Source organism: Leptodactylus fuscus, chromosome 5, assembly GCF_031893055.1.
Source record: "Leptodactylus fuscus isolate aLepFus1 chromosome 5, aLepFus1.hap2, whole genome shotgun sequence".
NCBI classification, from domain to species: Eukaryota; Metazoa; Chordata; class Amphibia; order Anura; family Leptodactylidae; genus Leptodactylus; species Leptodactylus fuscus.
Genome location: NC_134269.1, coordinates 119,513,021 through 119,535,688, shown reverse-complemented (window position 1 = coordinate 119,535,688; position 22,668 = coordinate 119,513,021). Strand labels below are relative to the sequence as shown.

Sequence of the window (22,668 nt, the reverse complement as noted above, 5' to 3'; positions counted from 1 at the left end):
TTCTTTATCCTACTTTCATCTTCTTCAATAAGTCACATGATCACGATGTGTCCTCTTTTTTCAAGTTTGGATTGCTGTTTTAAGGGGCTCTATCACTGGGAAAAGTCATTTTTATCTAAACACATGCTTGCATAGGCTTTAGAAATGATATTTCACACTTACCTTTAGTATGTAAATTGCCTCAGTGGTTTCTGAATAAGTACGTTTTTATTAATATGCTAATGAGCTTCCAGCCAGCTCAGGAAGTTCCCAGCAGCCTCCTCTCTTCTATTATCTCCTATGTGTGTGAGGCAAACAGGAAGCTGATTCATCAGCAGCAGCAGCAGCAGTCTCCCATAGGAAACAACAGGAGAGGAGTGCACGATGTATCGTGCAACAGTCTAATTAGCATATGAATAAAAACGGACTTATTCAGAAACCACTGAGGCAATCTACATACTAAAGGTAGGTGTGGAATAGACTTTCTAAAGGCTATGCAAGGATGTGATTAGTTAAAAATGACTTTTCCCAGTGATAGAGCCCCTTTAAGCAGGTCTCTTTCTACTGCCTGCAGATGCTATTAAGAGCTACCATGTGACCACAAATTCAAAGTCCCACCCCCTGTTTTGTCCTGTACTGTGAGAGCTGGTTGAGTACATGAGTATAATAGTTAAGCCAGCCCCATAATACAGGTTATTAGCAGTGAACAGGGGAGAGGAGGGAGGAGATGGAGTGACTCAGAGGCCAGGTGCTGGTTCCTATCACTTGACCTAGGGTTAGAACCAGCCTGGAAACCTGTCACTCATCACTGTTACAATCAGTTGTTGAAATGCTTCCTACAACTCCCCCTGTTACATACTACTTAGAATTGTCCCTCACAGTCAGTTCACCATGCCTCCATTGTCTTACTCAGTTTTATCAGCAGAATTTAGTGCAACTTTCAGAACCTATAGTGAAATCATCCTCACAGTCTAAGGGGCTGAAAGTTATAGAGTATTATGAATTTTGTAGTGTTTTTGCAAAAACAGAAAACATCTATTTCCAGTGCTACCAGACATATCTAACAGCATCACAATAGCAGATTCTGAATTGACTTCATTGACTACTTTGTGTTGCTTTAAAAATATGCTGGATTGTCGCTTTAAGGCACCTCCACTTTTTGTCTAATACTACGATTTCCATGTAGTTGTAACTTACTATTATTATTATTATTATTATTATTATGCACACCTTCTGTCATTTGCTCTCTCTGTTATGTAGTGCTAAAAGATAGATGTTATGAGCAGGACCAATTGGATAATGGAAGAGGGCAGCAGCAACAAATCTACCAACCATTAGGTAGAATAGAGGTTAGCACTTATGGAAGGCAGTGTTCGGTCTATAGAACTAACCAGTGTTATTGTACATCAAAATACTGCTGACTGCATTGCTTTCTGGAGTTGAAACACTAAAACAGACTCTTGTTCTTCGATTCTCACCTAAAATCATAACATTACCCTAATATGCAAGTGTGCACTAGGCTCACTATAAAATAAGCCATATTTTTCACTTAAAGGGTTATTGCTCTTGGTTTCACATTTGTAGAATAGATCTTCAATATTCAATCGGTGGAGGTCTGACATGTAGCCCCCCACTGATCAGCTGATTGCAGCAGCCAAAACACCTTAGTGAATAGAGCTGGAATTAGACAGCTCTGTTCCAGGGTGTAGCGGCATGTTTACACCCCCCTAACAGTCATAGATAGCCACCTCACTTCGCCTCATTAGAGGTGCACTCCTGAAACTGACCTATTCCTTTTTTGTCCTTTGAAATATTCCATATTTCACAGTATGCCTTGTGTTTGAGGAAGAGCTTTATATTGTTTTTCTTTTATCCTAGTTCAGTAATGTTACTCCTATGAAGATGCTTAATGTGGGAGATATCAGCACACCAGTAATGTGCTTGTGTGAATCAACATATTCCTCTGAAAAGACTGCTGTCTGGGCATTTTGTGGAACAAAAATCTTATTCCTTTCCAATGATTTTTCAATTCAAAAGACTATTGAAACAAAAAATGCTATGCCGTGAGTTTAAAATCTATGTCCAATTTCATATTTTTTTTTTCTTATACTTCTTTTAAACTTGTATTCCTTTTCTTTCAGGTAACCTGCTTATGTATAATAGAGAAATTCACATTTGCTGTTCTCTGTTGACTTTATACTGATTCAGATTTCCATCTCTTTGCCCAAGCTGTGTGAGGAGGAACAAGTTTCTTGTTGGCTCCGTACAATAACATTTTAATTAATATGTTGACTCTGAATGATGGCATAGCTAAAATACACATTCGTTTAGTGTTAGTTACTTAATTAATAAAAATGCACCCAGTTTTTGGTGAATCATTGCTAGCTTTTCTTGCAGAGAATCTAGTGTACTCTGCACATCTTAAATCAGTGATGGTGAACGTATGTGACACTTGTCACAGGTGATACGCCAAGACATTTTGGGTGACACGCATCGGCACCTACTTACTGTGCTATTGCAATAAGCAACTGACAATACTTTTTACTCACCTGTCCACACTCCTGTCTTGCCTGCCCTCTACTACCTCCTTTAGGCAGCGCTACACTGGCGTCACATTGCTGAAGAATGCCGCGATGCTACATACAGCGTCCCAGCGTTCTTCAGCGTCGACAACAGCGCACCCTGAAGGCAGCAGCGGAGGGTGTCCAGGTCTGGAGTGTGGACAGGTAAGGAAAAAGTATTGGTCACTATTCTGTGCGGGGGTAGGGAGATAACAGGAGGTCACCGTGTATGGGCTAAAAAAAAGGGGTTTATATATTTATATTTACAGTGTGAAGAGCCAGAAAAAGGGGGTCCCATACGGTGTGAAGGGCCAGAAAAGGGGGTCCCATACTGTGTGATGGGCCAGAAATAAATATAATATATATATATATATATATATATATATATATATATATATACACACAGTGTATAAAAAATCTAACTTTTTTTTTAATTTTTTTTACTAGAGCTACAAATATCACAAAATTATGGATATTTCTAGATATGACACACCACTCGAGTTCAGCTAGGCTTTTTTAAACATTTTGACACACCATGCTTAAAAGATTAACCATCACTGGCTTAAATATTCACTTTTTGCCATCCACTATGCATTCATATCTCAAAAAACTTATGCTGACTATACCTCTTGATACATTTTTTAGGGGTGCAGTTTTAAAAATGGGGTCACTTTCTAAATGATTCCACTTTCTTGTTAATTCAGGGCCTCTGCAATTATAACATACATGTCCAAATACCAAACTTCTAAATATGCAATTCAAAAGTCACGGTGCTCCCTCTCTTCTGCACCCTACCGTATACCAAAACGGCAGTTTATGCCCACATGTATGTCACTGTTGTACCCAGGATAACCCACTTAATGTCAAGTGGATTTAGACTATTTGGTTTTTGGATGCCATGCCACTTTTGCAGATCCCCTGATATGCCAGTAAAGTGGAATTCCCTGTCACGTGACCCCATTTTGGAAACTACACCGCACAAGAAATCTATCTAGGCCGGGTGTAGTAGGCATCTTTACCTCCCACGTGTTGCATAAATTATGTTCCTTAAATGAATGTGGAGCTGACAGTGAAAAGTAAAATTGAAATTTTGAGTGTTCAATATGTTATGCCCAGCTTGTGTCAGAGACGAACACTCCAAATTCTGGTTTACCCAGGACAACCCGCTTACCAGATTTTGGAGCGTGTATCTCTGCTGACATAAACTAAATTTTTATGGAAACTAAATTAATGCAACAAACATTGAGGGGAATACTTTACAAAATGGAGTAATTTCTTGGGGAAGTTCACTTTGTGACAGCTCCTGGCTCTGCCAGAGCAACATAGCGTCCAAAAACTTGTCCCTCTAAATCTCTTCCAAGCCCTGTTTTGTGCCCAAATGTGCAGTTTATGCCCACATATATAACTTTTCTTTCACCTGGCATAATCCACTTAAAAGTTTTAGGAGTGTGTATCTCCTAAGTGTTTGATTGCTGGGGTTATAATCGCCGGAGTCTCCTAGTGATCAGAAGGACAGAGGAACAAATGTCCCCCTAATGCCTCCTTGTGAAAGGAGAGCTGGTGCACTTCAGTGACTGGTGCTCCATTCACTTGTAGGGGGTTGCTGGAGCAGCTGAAGACTACAGTCCTGCTGGCCCCAGAGAGCGCCGCTCACGCAAGCGCACTGGCGTTCTATTCATATGGAGGCCTCCTGATTACATTCCCGCATTGATTGGACACTTATCATCTGTCGTGTGGATAGGGATAAATATCCATAACAACCCCATTAAGTTCTTGTTCCATCCATCATGTTTTTCTTACACTGCTTTATCTAAAGCGTATATTGTTTTATTTCTAGATTTTCACATGGATCAATGGGAGATTCAAATATCACTTCTGTTGCTGTTGACAAATACATCTATGTGGCAAAAAAATACAGCCCATATGTGGAAATTTGGGATAAAAAGACAGAAAAACTATGTGAAGTGCTTGACTGTGCCCAGTTCTTAAAGTAAATAACAGCTACTTTTTCATTTTTGGTATGTTTAGGGGTAGGAGTAGATGTTGTTACTTGCAACACCTTATACTGTAGTTGTTCTAAAGACCTGGGGTATTACTGTAGGGTGGTGGGGTCAGAAGAAAAGAAAGTTGTTTTTTGTGATAAGGGTCACTAGTTTACCATGTCCTGTTATGATACAATAAATTCAGTTTTAAATTAGCCATATGTAATTGTCAATGTCAAAATATTTATAGATTTATAGTGATTTTCAAAAGAGTAGTCAGGAACCTGATAATGTAGCATATTGGACTTTGAGCCATATAAAAAATGTAGGAACCTGGGTTTATGGAACATTAGTGCGCTCTTTACATAATAGTATAAATATTTAGCCAGCACCTATAGACACCACATTTTATTGTTGCTTGAGTGGAGTTATCCCGTTTTCTTCTGATTAGGCAATAATCAGTGATAATGGAGGTTGTCTGTAGGTCTTTTGGTTTATCTTCCATGGAATGAAAATGCCCTTTTGCCTCTGTGATTTTTTTTTTTTGCTGTCACCTTCATTTATTAACCATCAGGGATTAGGGCTATTTATTTATTTGTGAAAGCTCCCATTGCATTAAACATTTGTGTTGATAGGAGTTTCCATTTTTTAGCTGTAGTTGATGTTTATGTTTTGCTCTGGGAACCTATTCTCTCTGACACATGTATATTAGTTGTTGTGTCCCTCTTACTATCCGTGATATACTGTATATCAAAATGTGAAAATTAGTTTTGTATTGCAAAATAGCTTTTACCCACCACATACATATTTTATACCTTTTAGAGAAGAAATTGTGAAGCAGAGGAGAGTAAAAAAAGAAGATTCATATACTGCACGAGTCAAAGCCTTGTTTTTACAGAAAAATACAGCTCTATGGGTGGGAACAGGAGGAGGACATATCTTGCTTGTTGACTTATCAACTCGACGACCAATAAGAATAATCTCTAGTTTTTGTGACTCTATTCGTTGCATGGCTCCTTCTCAACTAGGTAACTGGATACTATATCGACCATATTTTATATTTCATGGCATGTGTTATCTTCCCCCAAAACTACAAAGAGTAATCATGGAAACATACAGAATATTTCTTCCAAGCTGTAGATGTGATTTTATAATTTACTAGCTTTTCATGTGAATTGTTATGGAAGGTAACAGGCCTTTTATTGTTTTTGACACACTTTTTTTTTCTTTTTTCTTTTAGACAAAGGAAATTTAAAGAATGTTGTGCTTGTTTTAGGATGCCGTTGCACACCACAGAAAGGTAAACGTTTGATTTGGTGAATTTGTGAAACATTGCATCCTTTTTCCTTAGTTTTGTGTCCTGCTCAGATAACTTTTATCTAGGATACATGCGCACAACCAAGTGTGCAAGCCAAGGATAGACTGAAATTCAAAGTGAAATACAGTACATTTGTATGACCTCCAAGTGTCTCCCATCCACCATTGATGTCAATGCCACTGAGCAGGACAGGATCTGCTCTATAATCCTCGGAACAGAGCTGTAGTCTCTTCTATCAAAAGAACCTTGTCCTACACACTTGGTGTTTTGAGGCCGTGTTCATGAGGCTGTATATTTATTAATACAGGTTTTGTTCTGTTTCAACTTCATAATAAACAGATTTTGAAAAGTAAAACAAAAACATATTCATCACGTTGAACATAGGTCAATCCAGAAACATTCTTTGTGACTTTTCAATTTGTTTATGCTCATAGGTTTAGTCTTTATATCGGATATTTTATATGCAGGCTATACACTGAAAATTGATTGCTCTTACATAATTTGTGGTTTTATATGGTTGTTTTAACATTTTTATCATTTAAACATTGTATTTTAGAAATACAGTCATTTCTCTCTGTGTGGGATATGAACCTTCCACATGAGGTCCAAAACCTTAAAAACCATAATGAAATAAGAAAAGAGCTGGCAGAGAAGGCAAGGGGATTATCACTAGACTGAAAAACAAAAGTAAGTTGTTATAGAAAAATATATGTTAAAGGTGTTTTCCCACCAAGATACTTTTTCCCTATCTAGAGGACAGGGGTTTCAGCTATAAGGACACCAACTGATTACAAAAATGGATGTTTTTTTTTTTTTTTCTCCTGAGTTTTTGAATGAAGTGACTGTTGGAAAGACTCACCTCCACTTTCATTTTAATGGGACCACTAGAGATAGCTGAGTGCTGAATTTCATATAATTGAAGTGGGGGATTACCTTTCCGACCACTGCTCTGTTCAGTCAAGGGAGAAAAACACCCCTGCTCTTGTGATTGACGAAGGTTCCAGCAGTCGGACCTTCACTAATCTCCAGCCTATTCCCTACAGGACAGGGGATAATTTGCTGAGATAGGAAATTCATCAAGGGGCATAGTGAGCATTTTCACCTCACAGCCATTTGACAGATTATATTAACATTGGGATATGTAAATGAAAGTTTAATAAAATGTCACTTTATCCCCAAAGTTTTCATTTTCAAAAGGGGTTAAAAGAGAAAAAGCACCCAGAGGTTGTTAAATAATTGCTCCTGAACAATACCCGATATGTGGTTGTGAACTGCCGTATGAGTACATGGCAGGGTTCAGAATGGAAAGAGCATTATTTGGCTTTTAGAGGGCAGATTTTGCGGGAATAATTTTCAGGTGCTATGTTGCATTTGCAGAGCCCCTAAAGTACCAGTACATGGAAACCCCTGAAAAGTGACCCCATTTTAGAAATCACACCCCTCAAGAATTTCTCAAGGGGCATTATCATTTTGAGCCTAAAAGTGCTTTCCAAAAATTAATACACAAAGTGAAAATTGAAATAAAAAAACATATGCAGTGTCGGGGCCCAATACATTCTGCCCACTTTGTGTCATCAGAGACATGCACGGTTATATATGTGGGTGTAAACTGCTGCTTAGGCATATAGTAGGGCTCAGAAGGGAAGGAGCACTGCCCTTCTTGGCTTTCGGAACATAGATTTAGAGAGACTTTCTGGACGCCTTTTTGTTTTTGCAGAGCCCTAGAGGTTCCAGTAAACATGAAATTGTAGCGGCAATTATAGGGTCTAAACAATCTAAATTTGTGCTCCAAAAGCGCATAGCGCTTTATCACATCTGCATCCTGCTGTCTGCCCAAACGGCAGTTGATTCCCACATGTATGACACTGTTGTACACAGGATAATGTACTTAATTTCACATGTGGGTATGAACTGCTGTTTGGGCACAGAACGGAAGGAGCACTATTTTGGTTTTTAGACAGCATGCCATTTTTGCAAAGCCCCTGAGTTGCAGTAAAGTGGAATGTGACCCCATTTTGGAAACTACACCACTGAAGGGATTTATAAAGTGGGGTAGCTAGGATTTTAACCCTTGCTTGTTGCATTCATTTAATCTCCAGAAAAGAATGCGCAGCTGATCATGAAAAGTGAAATTTGCAATTTTTCCAGAGATACACCATTTCAATGCCTGATATGTTGTGCCCAGCTTGTGTCAGCAAAGACACACACTCCATAAACTGTAAAGCGGGTGTCGTATATACTCGAGTATAAGCCGACCCCCCTAATTTTACCACAAAAAACTGGGAAAACTTATTGACTCAAGTATAAGCCTAGGGGGAAAGTGCAGCAGCTACTGGTAATTTTTCAAAAATTAAAATGGTCGGAGTTTTTGGGTGCAGTAAGTACTGGGGAAGGGGAGGGGGTGTTTTGGTTGTCCGTCTGCCCCTTTCCTGAGCTTGAGGACTGAGGGTTTCCCCCCCCCCCCCACACTTGGAATTCAGCCTGGTTGACTATAGGGTATTCTGCAGTACTCCTATTAACCCCTTCCCGACGGAACAGGGGCACTTCAGATACCCTATATTCAGTAGACCAGGCACTTTCAGACACAGGGATACCTAATGTGTATAAGGTGTTTCACAGTCATTTTCTACTTTTAGGGTGCATTCACACTAAGTATACGCTGAGCTGATTCTGAACGTAAAACACGTTCAGAATCAGCGCGTACAAAGCAGATCCCATTCATTTCAATGGGAGCCGGCATACAAGCGCTCCCCTTTGAAACGCACGTATCACATTGAAACCAATAGGGAAAAAAGCACATTCATTTCAATGGGGAACGCTTGTATGCCGGCTGTCATTGAAATGAATGGGATCTGCTCTGTACGTGCTGATTCTGAACTTGTTTTACGTTCAGAATCAGCTCAGCGTATACTTAGTGTTAATGCACCCTTATATGTATTCTAGGGAATGGAGGGATTTAGAACCTTATTTTTTTATTATATTTTTTAATATATATATATATTTTTTTTACACTATATTATGGGAGATTCTATACATTACTATTGCGGCTGGTCATAGACCACCCCCCACCCAAAAAAAAAAAATTTTTTTTTTTTTTTTTTGCTTGACTCTAGTATAAGCCCAGGGGGGCTTTTTCGGCACAAAAACTGTGCTTAAAAATTCGGCTTATACTCGAGTATATACGGTATCTCTGGCGCAACAGCTTTTCAAGCATTCATCTCTGACACAAGCTGGACACAACATACTGCACACTGAAAATATATATTCCTAGAAAATTGCCATTTTCACCTTTCACCATCTGCTGTTTATGGATAATAAATTATGACAACACATATGGGGCCACACGGTGGTTCTATGGTTATCACTGCAGCCTTACAGTGCTGGAGTCCTGGGTTCGAATCCTGCCAAGGACAACATCTGCCAAGGAGTTTGTATATTCCCCCTGTGCTTGCGTGGTTTTCCTCTCATACTCCAAAGACATACTGATAGGGAAAAAATGTACATGGGCTTCAAATTCTGCATAAAAAAAAATATATACTCGAGGGTTAAAAATGCTCACTGTACCTCTGGATAAATCCTTCAGGAGTGTGGTTTCCACAATGGGATCACATGTCAGGGCGATTCCACTTTACTGGTATTTAAGGAGCTGTGGAAAAGTTTCATGACATACAAAAGTCTGTGCACCAAAAAACCAAAATAGCACTTCTTCCCTTGTGTCTGGCTATGCCCAAACAGCGGTTTATGCCCACATATGGCATAAACTGCTGTTTGGGCATACAGCAGGGCACAGATGTGACGGAGCACTATGTGGATTTTGGATCGCAGATATAGATGTTTTCTATCTGGACGTGACATCATGTTTGCAGAGCCTCAAAGATACTTGAAAAGTAAATCCTATGACTGGGAGGGTCGTTTCTGTTTTCTTTTCCCTTGCAAGCTCTAAATTTGGGGTGTCCCCTAATATACAGTCCTATGAAAAAGTTTGGGCACCCCTATTAATCTTAATCATTTTTAGTTCTAAATATTTTGGTGTTTGCAACAGCCATTTCAGTTTGATATATCTAATAACTGATGGACACAGTAATATTTCAGAATTGAAATGAGGTTTATTGTACTAACAGAAAATGTGCAATATGCATTAAACCAAAATTTGACCGGTGCAAAAGTATGGGCACCCTTATCATTTTATTGATTTGAATTCCCCTAACTACTTTTTACTGACTTACTGAAGCACAAAATTGGTTTTGTAACCTCAGTGAGCTTTGAACTTCATAGCCAGATGTATCCAATCATAAGAAAAGGTATTTAAGGTGGCCAATTGCAAGTTGATCTCCTATTTGAATCTCCTCTGAAGAGTGGCATCATGGGCTACTCAAAACAACTCTCAAATGATCTGAAAACAAAGATTGTTCAACATAGTTGTTCAGGGGAAGGATACAAAAAGTTGTCTCAGAGATTTAACCTGTCAGTTTCCACTGTGAGGAACATAGTAAGGAAATGGAAGACCACAGGGACAGTTCTTGTTAAGCCCAGAAGTGGCAGGCCAAGAAAAATATCAGAAAGGCAGAGAAGAAGAATGGTGAGAACAGTCAAGGACAATCCACAGACCACCTCCAAAGAGCTGCAGCATCATCTTGCTGCAGATGGTGTCACTGTGCATCGGTCAACTATACAGCGCACTTTGCACAAATAGAAGCTGTATGGGAGAGTGATGAGAAAGAAGCCGTTTCTGCACGTACGCCACAAATAGAGTTGCCTGAGGTATGAAAAAGCACATTTGGACAAGGCAGCTTCATTTTGGAAACAAAAATTGAGTTGTTTGGTTATAAAAAAAAGGCGTTATGCATGGCGTCCAAAAAGAAACAGCATTCCAAGAAAAACACATGCTACCCACTGTAAAATTTGGTGGAGGTTCCATCATGCTTTGGGGCTGTGTGGCCAATGCCGGCATCGGGAATCTTGTTAAAGTTGAGAGTCGCATGGATTCCACTCAGTATCAGCAGATTCTTGAGAATAATGTTCAAGAAACAGTGACGAAGTTGAAGTTACGCCGGGGATGGATATTTCAGCAAGACAATGATCCAAAACACCGCTCCAAATCCTCAGGCATTCATGCAGAGGAACAATTACAATGTTCTGGAATGGCCATCCCAGTCCCCAGACCTGAATATCATTGAACATCTGTGGGATGATTTGAAGCGGGCTGTCCATGCTCGGCGACCATCTAACTTAACTGAACTTGAATTGTTTGTCCAAAATACCTTTATCCAGGATCCAGGAACTGATTAAAAGCTACAGGAAGCGACGAGAGGCTGTTATCTTTGCAAAAGGAGGATCTACTAAATATTAATGTCACTTTTCTGTTGAGGTGCCCATACTTTTGCACCGGTCAAATTTTGGTTTAATGAATATTGCACATTTTCTGTTAGTATAATAAACCTCATTTCAATCCTGAAATATTACTGTGTCCATCAGTTATTAGATATATCAAACTGAAATGGCTGTTGCAAACACCAAAATATTTAGAACTAAAAATGATTAAGATTAATAGGGGTGCCCAAACTTTTTCATAGGACTGTATGCTTGCATAGCTTATATTTTCCCTTTCTGATGCAACCAGTTGTGTTCTAATGATTTGCCGATTTTTTTTTTTTTTTGTCTTTACATTGTATAAGCCATATTTCTTTTATTTTTCTGGTGATAATCATATGAGGTCTTGTTTATGCAGTATGAGATGAATTTTGTAACAACACAATTTGGTACCTATAACTTGTTGACTAAATTTTATTAACTTTTCTTAATGGATTAAAAAAAAAACTTTAATTCTAGCTTTTTAACCTTTTTTTCAGCAACAAACAGAAAAGTACAGCATTGAGATATTTCTATGGACATAAAAAATCATAAAAAATTGTCAATGGGTGACTATTTTGGAACTATGTTTTTATGAAATAAGTTTGTTGTTCTGAGAGACTCCTTTAACTTGCTTCTTTGTTACAAGGCTATTTCATCGAATAGATCTGGCACTGTTGGTATATGGGAAAGTAATAAGTTAAGTCAGAGTGTGTAAAGGAGTCATACAGTAGTTACTAATAAAGATAGTTTGCAACCTTTTAGGCTACATGCACATGACTGTAGTGGTTTTTACTGTAGGCAAATACTATTCCACAATCAGCAGTAAACATGTCCACATTGCATCATATGTCATTCACAATTACAAATCCACAAAAAGACTTCTATGATCACTGACACTTGTATCTGTGAGTCTGTGCTGCAACTATGGACAAGAATAGAGCTTGCTACATAATTTGTGGATAGTTTTCACAGCCTGGACACCAACCAGTAAAAATTACAGATGTTTGTATGTGGCCATTGAATTGAATGGATCTGTATACTATCTGAATTGCGGACAATACTGTATACTGAAAACAACTACAGTAGTGTACAATTTCTAGTATAATATTTAGGTATGGCCAAAAAGAAAATAAATCTCCTGGCAAGCCTTCCAAAGAAGCACGTAGAGAAATTGACTTCCATTCTACACATGAGACTCTGTAAGTTGAAGAGACTTGTTGCTGGTTATTTGAAATGGCTATCGACCTGAAGGGAGCCGATAACTCACAGATGCAGCTACAGTTTACATCATGTACCTTTCAAGTACTTCTTTAGGGCCAGCTTAACATATATTTTAATGTGCATAATTTTCAGATATATTAGTATTTTAAACTCTGATCATATTAGACTAATCACTAGGATGTTTTCTATTTTATCAGTGGGAATAAATTTCGTCATTGATGCACCTTTCAACATTGTTGCTTTTGACAAGTGCCTTGACACAACTGCAAGCAAGCACTGACTTCTTCTGGGGAGCTCTAAGGACACAGTTTGAAATAAAGATTGCACAGCAGTTGGAATTCATTTTCATGAGGAATATACTAAAGCTTTATGTAGAATATTTTTTTTCCTCTGTCACACTGTATACTTATGTAGCTAGGCACAATGAATCAATTATATTCATTTATTTTAGGTATACATTTTTGTGCATGTACAATGTGTGTACAGTAAATGGCAATATCATATGACAGATTTTTTTTTTATATTTATGCCGTTTTTTTTGTTTTACATATGAATAATAAAAAAATTAAAATGTTTTGCATGATTAAAACATTGATTTTGTTTAGGAATAAAATGAATCTAGTAACTAATTTCCAGTAAAATATATATATATATATATATATATATATATATATTAAATTTTAAATACTGCTTATTTATTTTTTTTCATTCTGTTAAATTGATTGCCTAGTGTACAATTTGCAGGAATCCACAAGGATTTTGAAGTACTGTGCTGGACGTCGGATAACAACACCCAATTATGGCATTGCCCTTGATGTTTTTTCCACAGGACTTTGCCCTGATTGGCTGATGGTAATGTGACGTCACTTCCCAAAAGTCCAGTGACAAGGCAAGAAGTGGGCTTGTTTCAGAGCTGTCCTTCAGCCAAGTGAGTTGATAAGGATTAGCCATATACAATACAGGTAAGGGCTCGTTCACATCTGCGCCCGTCACTCCGCATTTCAGTTTCCGTTTCCTGCATAAAACAGAGCAGGAGACGGAAACCTGCAGGAGTCTCTCACACGCTTTATGCTCTCCACCGCGAAACCAGGTTTTATAATCCGGACACAGAGTCGGACATGCAGTACTCTGTGTCCGGATTTAAAAAACCGGTTTCGCGGCGGAGAGCATAAAACGCTCACCACCGCTTACGGCCGGACCCGGTCTGTGGTTTCCGTCTTCTGGCATGCAGAAGACGGAAACCACAGAACGGACAGCTGAATGCAGGTGTGAACCTAGCGTAATCTTACATTTTTCCATCTCCACATTTCAAAAGCCATAATTTTTTTTTATTTTTAATGACATTCATTGCTTTCGGTGTGATGTGTTGGCACCATTAGACTATATATAATATTTTCTTCAGTTTTTTATAATGATTTTGAGTGACTGTGTGAAATAAAATAGTGTTATGCCTCCTGGCTGTCATGGCAACCTCTGAACCTCTGCGATCCATTTTTAGGGAAAGTGTTCAACAAAACATTATAGTATGAGATGATAATATGTAATGGAACAGGTTGAGCTAAGAATTTGGATAGAGCTGTGGCATTCTTATTCAGCTACAAAAATATACCAAGAATGCCTTGAAGAAAATGTCCACATTTGAACACAGTTTTTACTTAAATTTGGTCCTGTTAAAGTCAAAATCTACCTTTATAGTGAATGGACTTACAGATACAAAGCTACAGTGATACAGAGCTTCAAATCTGCAGCATACAAGGGGGGGGGGGCTCCCACTTTTCTTTCTACTCTGGTTAGAGCCTGTTTGTGCTGTCCTCTGAAGGGAGTAGTACATACCGTTGTAGGAAATCTTCAGTTTCTTGGCAATTTCTCGGAATAGCCTTTATTTCTAAGAACAAGAATAGACTGTCGAGTTTCACATTAAAGTTCTCTTTTTCTGGCCATTTTGAGAGTTTATTCAAACCAACAAATGTAATCCTGCAGATTCTCAACTAGCTCAAAGGAAGGTCAGTTTTATAGCTTCTCTAACCAGCAAAACTGTTTTCAGCTGTGCTAACATACTTGCACAAGGGTTTTCAAGGGATTTCTAAACATCCATTAGCCTTCTTACACAGTTAGCAAACACAATGTACCATTAGAACACTGGAGTGATGGTTGCTGGAAATTGGCCTCTTTACAGCTATGTAGATATTGCATTAAAAACCAGACCTTTGTAGTTAGAACAGTCATTTACCACATTAACAATGTATAGAGTGTATTTCTGATTCATTTAATGGTATCTTCATTGAAAAAAAACTGTGCTTTTCTTTCAAAAATAAGGAAATTTCTAAGTGACCCTAAATTTTTGAACAGTAGTGTATATACCAGTTTTCTGAAGTTAAAAAGTTGCAAAAATGTTGTGAATGCCTGTTTTTCTGAAAAAAATTTGTAAAGTATTACTGTTCTAAGCACTATTTTCTATTTTGCATAAAAGTGGGCAGGGCTTTATGGGAGAGGATGTAATTTGGTCCAGAAACTGGTACAAGCTATTACTCGAATCTGGGCCACTTTTAGCTGGCGTAGATTTCAGTTTCTGCCACACAAAAGGCCACAGATGCCCCTAATTTATGAATGCCTTGTAATAAATTAGGCGCATATTATTTCAGTACAGGGAACGCCACTTTTGATATATTTGCCCCACAGAACTAAAATATAATGCTTTGCTCACCTGGAGCTACCACTATAGAGAACATACAACAGTGTGCTGTTTATATATTGGAATGAATAAAAAAACAGTCTTCAGTATCCCCTGAGAACTCTGTAATGTTAACCAGAAACCCTTCTCTTCACTGTATTACTATGCAAGGGATTTACATTTAGGATTTAGAAAATTGGAGCCGTAACTGCTAAAGGTATTAAGCAATAAATCAAAGCAGAATGTACAAATTCTAAGACAATGAGGTGGACAAATGATGTGTTTCCTCTCATATACCGTATACACTAGAGTATAAGCCGACCCCCCCCTAATTTTACCACAAAAAAAACTGGAAAATCATATTGACTCGAACATAAGCCTAGGGGGGAAATGCAGCAGCTACTGGAAAATTTCAAAAATTAAAATGGTCGGAGTTTTTGGTAGCAGTAGGTGCTGGGAAAGGGGGGTGGGGTGTTTTGATTGTCTGTCTGCCCCTTCCCTGAGCTTGAGGACTGGGTTTCCCCCCCCCACACTTGGAATTCAGCCTGGCTGAATGTAGGGTATCTGTAGTGCTCCTATTAACCCCTTCCCGACAGAATAGGAGCACTGCAGATACCCTATATTCAGCCTGGCTGTAGTCAGACTGAATTCCAAGTGGGGGGGTCTGCTCCTTTAAGCTCAGGGAAGGGGCAGACAGACAACCAAAATACCCAACCCCCCCTTCCCCAGCACCTACTGCATCCCAAACCCCGACTATGAACATCAATCTAGTATTTATCCCCTATCCTATGGATAGGGGATAAATAGTTGAAAGATCACTTTTACTTATTCATTTCAAGGGGGGGTGGGAGGGGATATTGTTATATACACTCCAGACACTGTATTGTTTGCACGGTGTAGGTTGTACTCACATTCTGCTGCAGTTGTTCCAGGGAGAATAGGTTGTCCAGCCAGAAGGTCCACGGGGAGTGCAGCAGGATGCCCTCACTGTCCGGCTCCTGCGACAGCTCCAGGTGATGGTTCAAGTGCAGCTGCTCGTCACTCTCTGCCTTCAGCTCCCGCCGGCCCGGACCTGTGGGGAGCGCCATCTTCCTGTGGACACCGGCAACATCGTCCCTTAACTGCGCAGAGCGTCAGCAGTTTTGGCGGCACGGTCCGGACCCACGCGGCGCGCCATCTTCCTGTGGACCCCGCCAGTATTGTCACTTAACTGCGCAGAGTCAGCAGTTTTGGCGGCAAGATCCACGGGGAGTGCAGCAGGATGCCCTCACTGTCCGGCTCCTGCGGCAGCTCCAGGCTGGTGATCGTTCAGGTGCAGCTGCTCCTCACTCTCTGCCTTCAGCTGCCGCCGGTCCAGACCCGCGGGGACTGCCATCTTCCTGTGGACTCGATGCCAAAACTGCTGACTCCCTGCACAGTTATTGACAATGCTGGCGCTCCCCACGGGTCCGGACCGCTGAAGGCGGAGAGCGAGGAGCAGCTGCACCTGAACCATCACCAGCCTGGAGCTGCCACAGGAGCCAGGCAGTGAGGGCATCCCGCTGCACTCCCCATGGACCTTCTGGCTGGACAACCGCAGTAGAATGTGAGTGCAACCTACACCATGCAAACAATACAGTATCTGGAGTGTATATAACAATATCCCCCTGCACTTGACTCGAGTATAAGCCGAGGGGGACTTTTTCAGCACAAAAACTGTGCTGAAAAACTCGGCTTATACTCCAGTATATATGGTAAGTTATCTTCTGTCAGATCAAACAATGGCATAGGGTTGTGTTGTTTCCTAAAAACATAACTGTGCTTGAATTATGTGTTTATACTTGCACTATTCATTAACCTTTATGGTAAAATTGTAAATACTCTTTGAATTTGTTTTCTAGGATCAGAGTTCCAAACATAACAATAGCCAGCAGGAAGAATTGCGAGCCTCGGTGATTCCTCCATTTCTGAGTATTCATTGTAAAATAGAATATAACATACACTATATGACATATGAATCTGGTAGAAACTTGTAATAAAGAGCACACTAGTCTATTACCAACTTTGTATAAAGATATAAAGTGAAACTTGTTATAACATCAAGCAATGTCATTACGCTGTCACAAATATATCATCTTGCAATACATAAGCTGTAGCCTATGATGTTGCTTGTGTAAATCTAACATTTATTATACTAAGGGTTACACAAGACGAACAGTGAACCCTGTGGCATCTAATACACATGAAACTATTTATATCTAAATAATGCTCTCTACAAAAAAATTACTGTATATACTCGAGTATAAGCCGACCCGAATATAAGCCGAGACCGCTAATTTTACCACTAAAAACTGGGAAAACTTATTGACTCAAGTATAAGCCGAGGGGGGGGGGGGAATCCACCATTGCATATAAAAAGTCTGGTCATGTGCATTGTAGCTTAGTAATTCCATGGGGATCATAGTAATAGCAGTTAACCCCATCATGTCCCTCACATTAATCCCGTGTGCCTCACATAAGATTTACTGATATGTGGGACATATGGAGGTAATAATTAGGTATCTTCATAATTAAGGTCCTTCATTAGTACCCTCATGTGTCTCACATATTAGTAACCCTTATATGGGGCACACAGGGGTTAATATGAGGGACATGATGGGGTTAACTGCTATTAATGTGAGGCACATGGAGTTACTGAAACTAAATGAATAACCCCAAATGCCTGACATTAATAGGCAGAGTAACTAAAGGAAGGTACCTGTGTGTTTCACTTTACTGTAGCTTCCTCTCCTCCATACAACAGACATCTTCCATAAGACACAATGGATCCTGGCCACTCATCTGCAGGGTAGATGCTACATCCTAGTGTGCTAAAGGACCTCTGATGACGTCATGACCATGTGATCGGACTCTGGTGTGGGTGGAGCTACTAGGATTTAGACTCAACCTTATCTGTAGATGTTACATAACAGTGACTACAGGACCTTTGATGACATCACAGTCACGTGACCTCATGACAAGCCAATCAGAGAGCAGTAGCACTAAAGGACCTCCCCCTTCCAGGTCCTTCCAGTTTTCTGTGCTCCGTGGACCCTGATTCGTGTATAAGCCGAGGAGAGCTTTTTCAGCATGAAAAATGTGCTGAAAAAGTCAGCTTATACTTGAGTATATAGGGTATGTTAAATTACCAGTATTTGTCATATATTTCTAACACCTGGACTTTTTCATACCACTTTTGAGGCTTCACAGGTTATTTTATCTTTGTTTTCCAGTAAGTGCCACCATTAGTAAAAAATTGTCTTTCCTTAGCTGAAGTTTTCAATAATTTAAGAAGCATTACCAGAAGACATTCATAAAAGGCAGATTTGCAAGCAGGTCTTTTCAAGAACTTTTAGGCCAAGGCCCCATGTTGCAGAAATGCAGCTTTTTTTGTTAGAAACTTTGCTGCATTTTTTGGAGCTGAACCCAGGAGTGGCTGCAAAAGAAATAGGAAATATATAGGAAGTTCTTACACTTCTACCTTTCTGCTGATTCCACTCCTGGCTTTGGCTCAAAAAAATCACAGCAAAATCTGAAAAAAAAAAGCTGCATTTGCACAATGTGGGCCTTTAGCCTTAGGCCCCACATTGCGAAAACGCAGCTTCTTTTGTTGCAGATTTTGATGCGTTTTTTTGAGCCAAACCTAGTAGTGGCTAGTTAAGGAATGAGACATATATAGGACGTTCTTATACGTCTACCTTCTGCTCAATCCATTCCTGACTATGGCTCAAAAAAAAAATGCAACCAAATATGCAACCAAAAAAAAGCTGCAGTTCCACAGCGTGGGGCCTCATCCTTAGGGTATGTTCACACGGCGTAAAATGGATTCCGCGTGTGAACATGCCGCGACGGAATGCAGATACAGTGCACCGGCATCCTGTTGCGACATTCCGATCCAGATTAGGCCCGAAAGAATGGGCCTTATGGAGAGAGAGTCTTGCTGAGTCAGCTGCGGAGCCCACGGCAAGATAGAGCATGTTGATTCTTTTTTCCGCTACTAGCTAGCAGGAAAAAAAAAGCGAGTGGGAGCCGTTTATGGCAGCGGATTTTGAGGCGGATTCCGCTTCAAAATCCGCTGCCAAAAGACTCAGTGTGAACTAGCCCTTAGGCCGGGGCCCCACGGACCAGAGACACTATGGGAGAAATCGCGGCGTTGTACAGTGCAGGCAAACTAGATGGGATTCATGCGAATCCCATCCCCACTTTGCGGACACGCTGCGATTTTCAAAGCTGTTGCGGCTTTGCAAATCGCAGCATGTCAATTATATCTACGGAAACGCTGGCAGCTTTCCCATAGATAAAATGTTAAGAGAAAGTCAGCAGAGGTAAACTCTATGAACTTTCTCTTAAAAGCGCTGCAGAAAGAACCGCAATGCGTTCACGCAGCGGTTCTTCCCGCAGCGCTTTAGTGCTGCGGATACAGCCCGTGGGGCTTAGCCTTAGAGAGGTTTTTCAGGCAGAAAACAATCATATTTTTAATTAACCCCTTTACGCGAAATCACGTAAGGAACGTCAGGGAATGTGGTTAGTTCCCGCATTCCCACGTGCCTGTATGTGATGGTGATCGCAGGGGCTCAGAAGCAGAGCCCGTGCGATCACCACGGGAGCCTGGCTGTATATGACAGCTAGGCTCCCGCTGTAACAGCAGGGACGGTGATTGCACCGATCTCCGCTATTTAACCCTTAAGGTGCCATGATCAATAGCGATCATGGCACCCTAGGGGGTTTGGCCGGCTCTAAAGAATGCCACCGGCGGCATAATAAGGAGTCGATGTTAGCTGTAATTTACAGCTAACACGTTGCTCCTTGATCCCGAGCTCCGATGAGAGGGAGGGAGGGGGGGGTTAACCCCTTGAATGCCGGCGTCATGTATCCAAAGGGTTTCGTTATGTTGCTGCCGGCACCCCCCACAGTGAGATCGGGGGGTGCTGGCAGCTATGAATTGCAGCCTGAGGTCTGGCTAGTGACCTTCGAGGCTGCTAAGACCCCCAAGTACCTGGTTGATCCTTCCGGGACGAGAGGAAGCTGGTCTATGCATCTGCATAGCTAGCTTCCTCTATAGACTGCAATACACGTATATTGCAAGTCTATAGTTAGTATAGAACCAGCGATCCTCTCTGATAGCTGGTTCTAGTGTACTTGCAGCACAAATAAAAAAAATGTAAAATTGCAAAATTGGATATCATTTTATTGTACTTTTGTTTGTCAATATTCTTCTGAAAGTGGCCAATGCATTATGGTTCAGAAAACGTAGTGATCATTTAAGTCTTCTTTCAAACACTGACCACTGACACTTTTACCATTTAAGAGTGTTTGACAGAAGTGTAAATAACTTCTGTGGTAATGTGACAACATGATAATCATATAGATAAATATAGGCAGCCAGCTAGAGTCATTTAGGCTTGCTTATCAATGCTAAAAAAAAAAAAGATAACCACTTTGACTCAAGCTAAAGTTTGTCTTTTTTGTTTACCAAATTGTATGGGCTTCTGTCTGGAGCCTTGTAAGACAAATGTATCTCCTCTGAATACAGAGAAGTCTACTGGCTGTCTGTCAGAACAACTGACACTGTGAATAATTGTAGATCGCTACATTGGAATAAAAATGATTGTTCTGATCAAAATGTCGGTCAGATATTTCTAGGCGTTTAGAATTTTTTACATGTAAATGGGCCCTTAAAATGTAGAACAGTTAAAGTAAAGTGAAGTAATTACATATTATATTTCACCTTAGTTGGCAGATATACTGTATTTGTATCAAGCAGTAGTAGGAAACTTATTTATTTTTTTATAAATTCTTTATTTATAATCATAATCAACACAAAAGAAACAAACAAAAGACAAAACTGAAGTGAGACAGGACCAGGGGACTCGGGCTTGCCAAGCCTTGAACAATAAACAAAATACATCCACATGGATGGAACAGGGCTTGGTAATCAAAGACACAATCTATTACAGCAATATCAATTAGAAAGAGGAGAAGGGGGAAAAGAAGAAGAGAGGAAGGGAAAAAGAAGAAAAAAAAAAAGGGGGGGGATGGGGCGCTAAACTCTGGCACCCAGTACCAACCTGCCGCCCACCAAGGAGCATCAGCCAACCAGGTCTCTGTATGTCTGAGTACCTTGGAAGAGGAGCCAAGGCATCTAGGTGTCCATGTAAGCCATGTGCGCGTCACGGAGAGAAGTGGTAAAAACGAAACCTTTTTCATACTGCATACCAAATAAAGAAAAACAAATCAAAGATAAGGTATTTCAGTTTGCTGTGCAATAATTGAAAGAGTCTCAACCTCTAATGGAAAGTCCTATAACAAAACTTATGGCTGTAAGGCTGTATTCACACTGAGTAACGCTGGCGTTTTTTGTGCTTATTTTTGCACATAGCGCCGCGTTAACGCGGCGCTATGTGCAAAAATAAGCACAAAAAATGCCAGCGTTACTCAGTGTGAATACAGCCTAATACTGTATGTCAGTATTACAACTGTGTGAAGCTGGCCTGATGCTGTGATGATACAGTCCTATGAAAAAGTTTGGGCACCCCTATTAATCTTAATCATTTTTAGTTCTAAATATTTTGGTGTTTGCAGCAGCCATTTCAGTTTGATATATCTAATAACTGATGGACACAGTAATATTTCAGGATTGAAATGAGGTTTATTGTACTAACAGAACATGTGCAATATGCATTAAACCAAAATTTGACCGGTGCAAAAGTATGGGCACCTCAACAGAAAAGTGACATTAATATTTAGTAGATCCTCCTTTCGCAAAGATAGCAGCCTCTAGTCGCTTCCTGTAGCTTTTAATCAGTTCCTGGATCCTGGATGAAGGTATTTTGGACCATTCCTCTTTACAAAACAATTCAAGTTCAGTTAAGTTAGATGGTCGCCGAGCATGGACAGCCCGCTTCGAATCATCCCACAGATGTTCAATGATATTCAGGTCTGGGGACTGGGATGGCCATTCCAAAACATTGTAATTGTTCCTCTGCATGAATGCCTGAGGATTTGGAGCGGTGTTTTGGATCATTGTCTTGCTGAAATATCCATCTCCGTTGTAACTTCAACTTCGTCACTGATTCTTGAACATTATTCTCAAGAATCTGCTGATACTGAGTGGAATCCATGTGACCCTCAACTTTGACAAGATTCCCGGTGCCGGCATTGGCCACACAGCCCCAAAGCATGATGGAACCTCCACTAAATTTTACAGTGGGTAGCAAGTGTTTTTCTTGGAATGCTGTTTTGTTTGGACGCCATTCATAACGCCTTTTTGTATGACCAAACAGCTCAATCTTTGTTTCATCAGTCCACAGGACCTTCTTCCAAAATGAAGCTGGCTTGTCCAAATATGCTTTTGCATACCTCAGGTGACTCTGTTTGTGTCGTGCTTGCAGAAACGGCTTCTTTCTCATCACTCTCCCATACTGCTTCTCCTTGTGCAAAGGGTGCTGTATTGTTGACCAATGCACAGTGACACCATCTGCAGCAAGATGATGCTGCAGCTCTTTGGAGGTGGTCTGTGGATTGTCCTTGACTGTTCTCACCATTCTTCTTCTCTGCCTTTCTGAT

General features: G+C 40.2%; 1 protein-coding gene across 1 annotated transcript in view; it reads left to right on the top strand.

Moving 5' to 3' along the window:
* The window catches only part of LRRK2 (leucine rich repeat kinase 2), a 170,821-nt gene extending 157,892 nt beyond the window's left edge, over window positions 1-12,929 (top strand). The window contains exons 48-53 of the mRNA XM_075274148.1: window positions 1,858-2,042; window positions 4,378-4,530; window positions 5,345-5,550; window positions 5,763-5,822; window positions 6,397-6,527; window positions 12,611-12,929. Of these exons, the coding sequence (XP_075130249.1) occupies window positions 1,858-2,042; window positions 4,378-4,530; window positions 5,345-5,550; window positions 5,763-5,822; window positions 6,397-6,518 (726 nt within the window). The 3' untranslated portion in view covers window positions 6,519-6,527; window positions 12,611-12,929. The remainder of the gene's footprint in view (window positions 1-1,857; window positions 2,043-4,377; window positions 4,531-5,344; window positions 5,551-5,762; window positions 5,823-6,396; window positions 6,528-12,610) is intronic.
* Window positions 12,930-22,668: the final 9,739 nt, after the last annotated feature.